This window comes from Oncorhynchus kisutch, unplaced genomic scaffold, assembly GCF_002021735.2.
Source record: "Oncorhynchus kisutch isolate 150728-3 unplaced genomic scaffold, Okis_V2 scaffold1192, whole genome shotgun sequence".
NCBI classification, from domain to species: Eukaryota; Metazoa; Chordata; class Actinopteri; order Salmoniformes; family Salmonidae; genus Oncorhynchus; species Oncorhynchus kisutch.
In genome coordinates, this window is record NW_022263137.1 from 40,001 (window position 1) to 41,745 (window position 1,745).

At 40.7% G+C, this 1,745-nt stretch overlaps 1 protein-coding gene across 1 annotated transcript in view; it reads right to left on the reverse strand.

Annotated features, from left to right (window-relative positions):
- The window catches only part of LOC109883541 (notum, palmitoleoyl-protein carboxylesterase), a 19,966-nt gene extending 18,770 nt beyond the window's left edge, over positions 1-1,196 (reverse strand). The window contains exon 1 of the mRNA XM_031817909.1: positions 510-1,196. Within this exon, the coding sequence (XP_031673769.1) occupies positions 510-835 (326 nt within the window). The 5' untranslated portion in view covers positions 836-1,196. The remainder of the gene's footprint in view (positions 1-509) is intronic.
- Positions 1,197-1,745: the final 549 nt, after the last annotated feature.

Genomic DNA, 1,745 nt, shown 5'->3' on the forward strand with positions numbered 1-1,745 from the left:
TGAATAGGTATGTTTTCCAATATTATCTTCATTTAAAAAATACAATGTACATAAAAAAATCTCTATACACAAACATTTTGGCGCGTCGCGCACACGTAAAAATAGTGGACCAATTCGATTTGCATTGCTTGTAGAAGGATCCCAAATGTGGAAAATATATCAATCTTGATCACTTCTGCATCATGAGATTAAGATGCCCACAGGAATCAAGCACTATGCTCATTATGCACGTGCCAGGCCAGGCCGCAAATATTCGCTGAAAAGCTGCCATGACGCACAGCAGCTGTATTGGACATCTGTATAACACACGTTTTCATGTTCCTTTTTGTGATCCTATAATCTAAAGTAGATATCTCAATCACAAAAAAAACTATACTTAAACTTTAAGGATAAGCAAAATCCAATGGGCAATCATGTTTGGACTGTGCTTTCAACATGCTATATTTCTGGAAACCTCGACTGTACGAAAGAAAAAAAGTCACGGATCAGATGAGAAGAGAATACAATACCCTGCTGGAGTTCCATCGTTGCACGTGACTGAAGTATTTTCCAAAAAGTGCAGCTTCATATCATAGTCGAGCTTCTGCGCCGAACACGGGTACAGGGACTGCGCCAGGTTCTTCACCTGCGTCATGAAGTTGTCCATGTTCTCTTCGACGGCGGTGAAATCCAAAGGGAAACTCTCCGTTGTGTCACCCCGGTCCCGGTATGTGGGAGAAGGCGGTGTCCGTCGTGGTTGCGGGTTGCGACCACCTCGGAATCTTCTTGCGGCAAAAACTCCGGACTGCATAAACACCAGCAGCAAAAGCCAGGAAATCAATCTCATTGCCGTCATCTTTTCCGCGAGCCACCTGCAGTTTAGGTCTTCCTTTGATGGTTTCCGAGTTTAAGGTTTTCCTTCGGAAGAATTCTTGCTGTTTGGAGATTGGATTGGAAAAAGAAGCAGAGAATTACGCACGGTTCGAACTGTTGCACTGCTATCCTCCGACCTAGGCTAACTGTTTTGTATCAGATGATCAAGGAAAATACTTCTTAAATGCATTTATTAAAAACAATTCAGTTGCTTCTATGGGTCGATGTGAACAATGTCTGAAATAGAAGCAATTAGTTTCCTAGATGATCTTAATCGAAGCCGTAAAACTGTTCTGCTCTCAAACCACTACCGCACTGTCACTGCTATTGAACCAAGTTTAGGGTTTGAGTTAAATGACCATACTCATCACATGCTCTGGAATTTTATTCAAACTTTCCCCCCTTCTCTCACCCGTCATCCAATCAGAGAGGAGGGCAGGACTCTGGGCTGGGCATGATCAAGCGTAGCAGACTTCCCCCCTTTTAATTTATTGAGGGGGAAAAAATGTCCGTGCTTTTGGCTCTTTTGATCCGCGATGTTTCATTTGATGTGGTGTTTTTTTATTGACTTTGAAATGCCTGCTTCCCATTCCACACACATTTATAGAGTAAGAATAAGCCCCTTGTTATACACTAGCCTAAAACTCAAGAGGGGAAAAATACACAACACAAAATCTAACTCTGGCCGGAGATTAACAACCCAGTAGCAAACTATTATGTTAGACATTGATGTAACATGTTTTACACTTTGATTAAAATGAAATCGAAATTATTCGTCTATTATTAGTATTATTATTATTAATAATCGTTTTTACCATGTCTCTTATTGAATTGTTGAATAGCCCTGTACATTTATTATGAATTAATGCACGGATACGGTCTTTGATCTCACA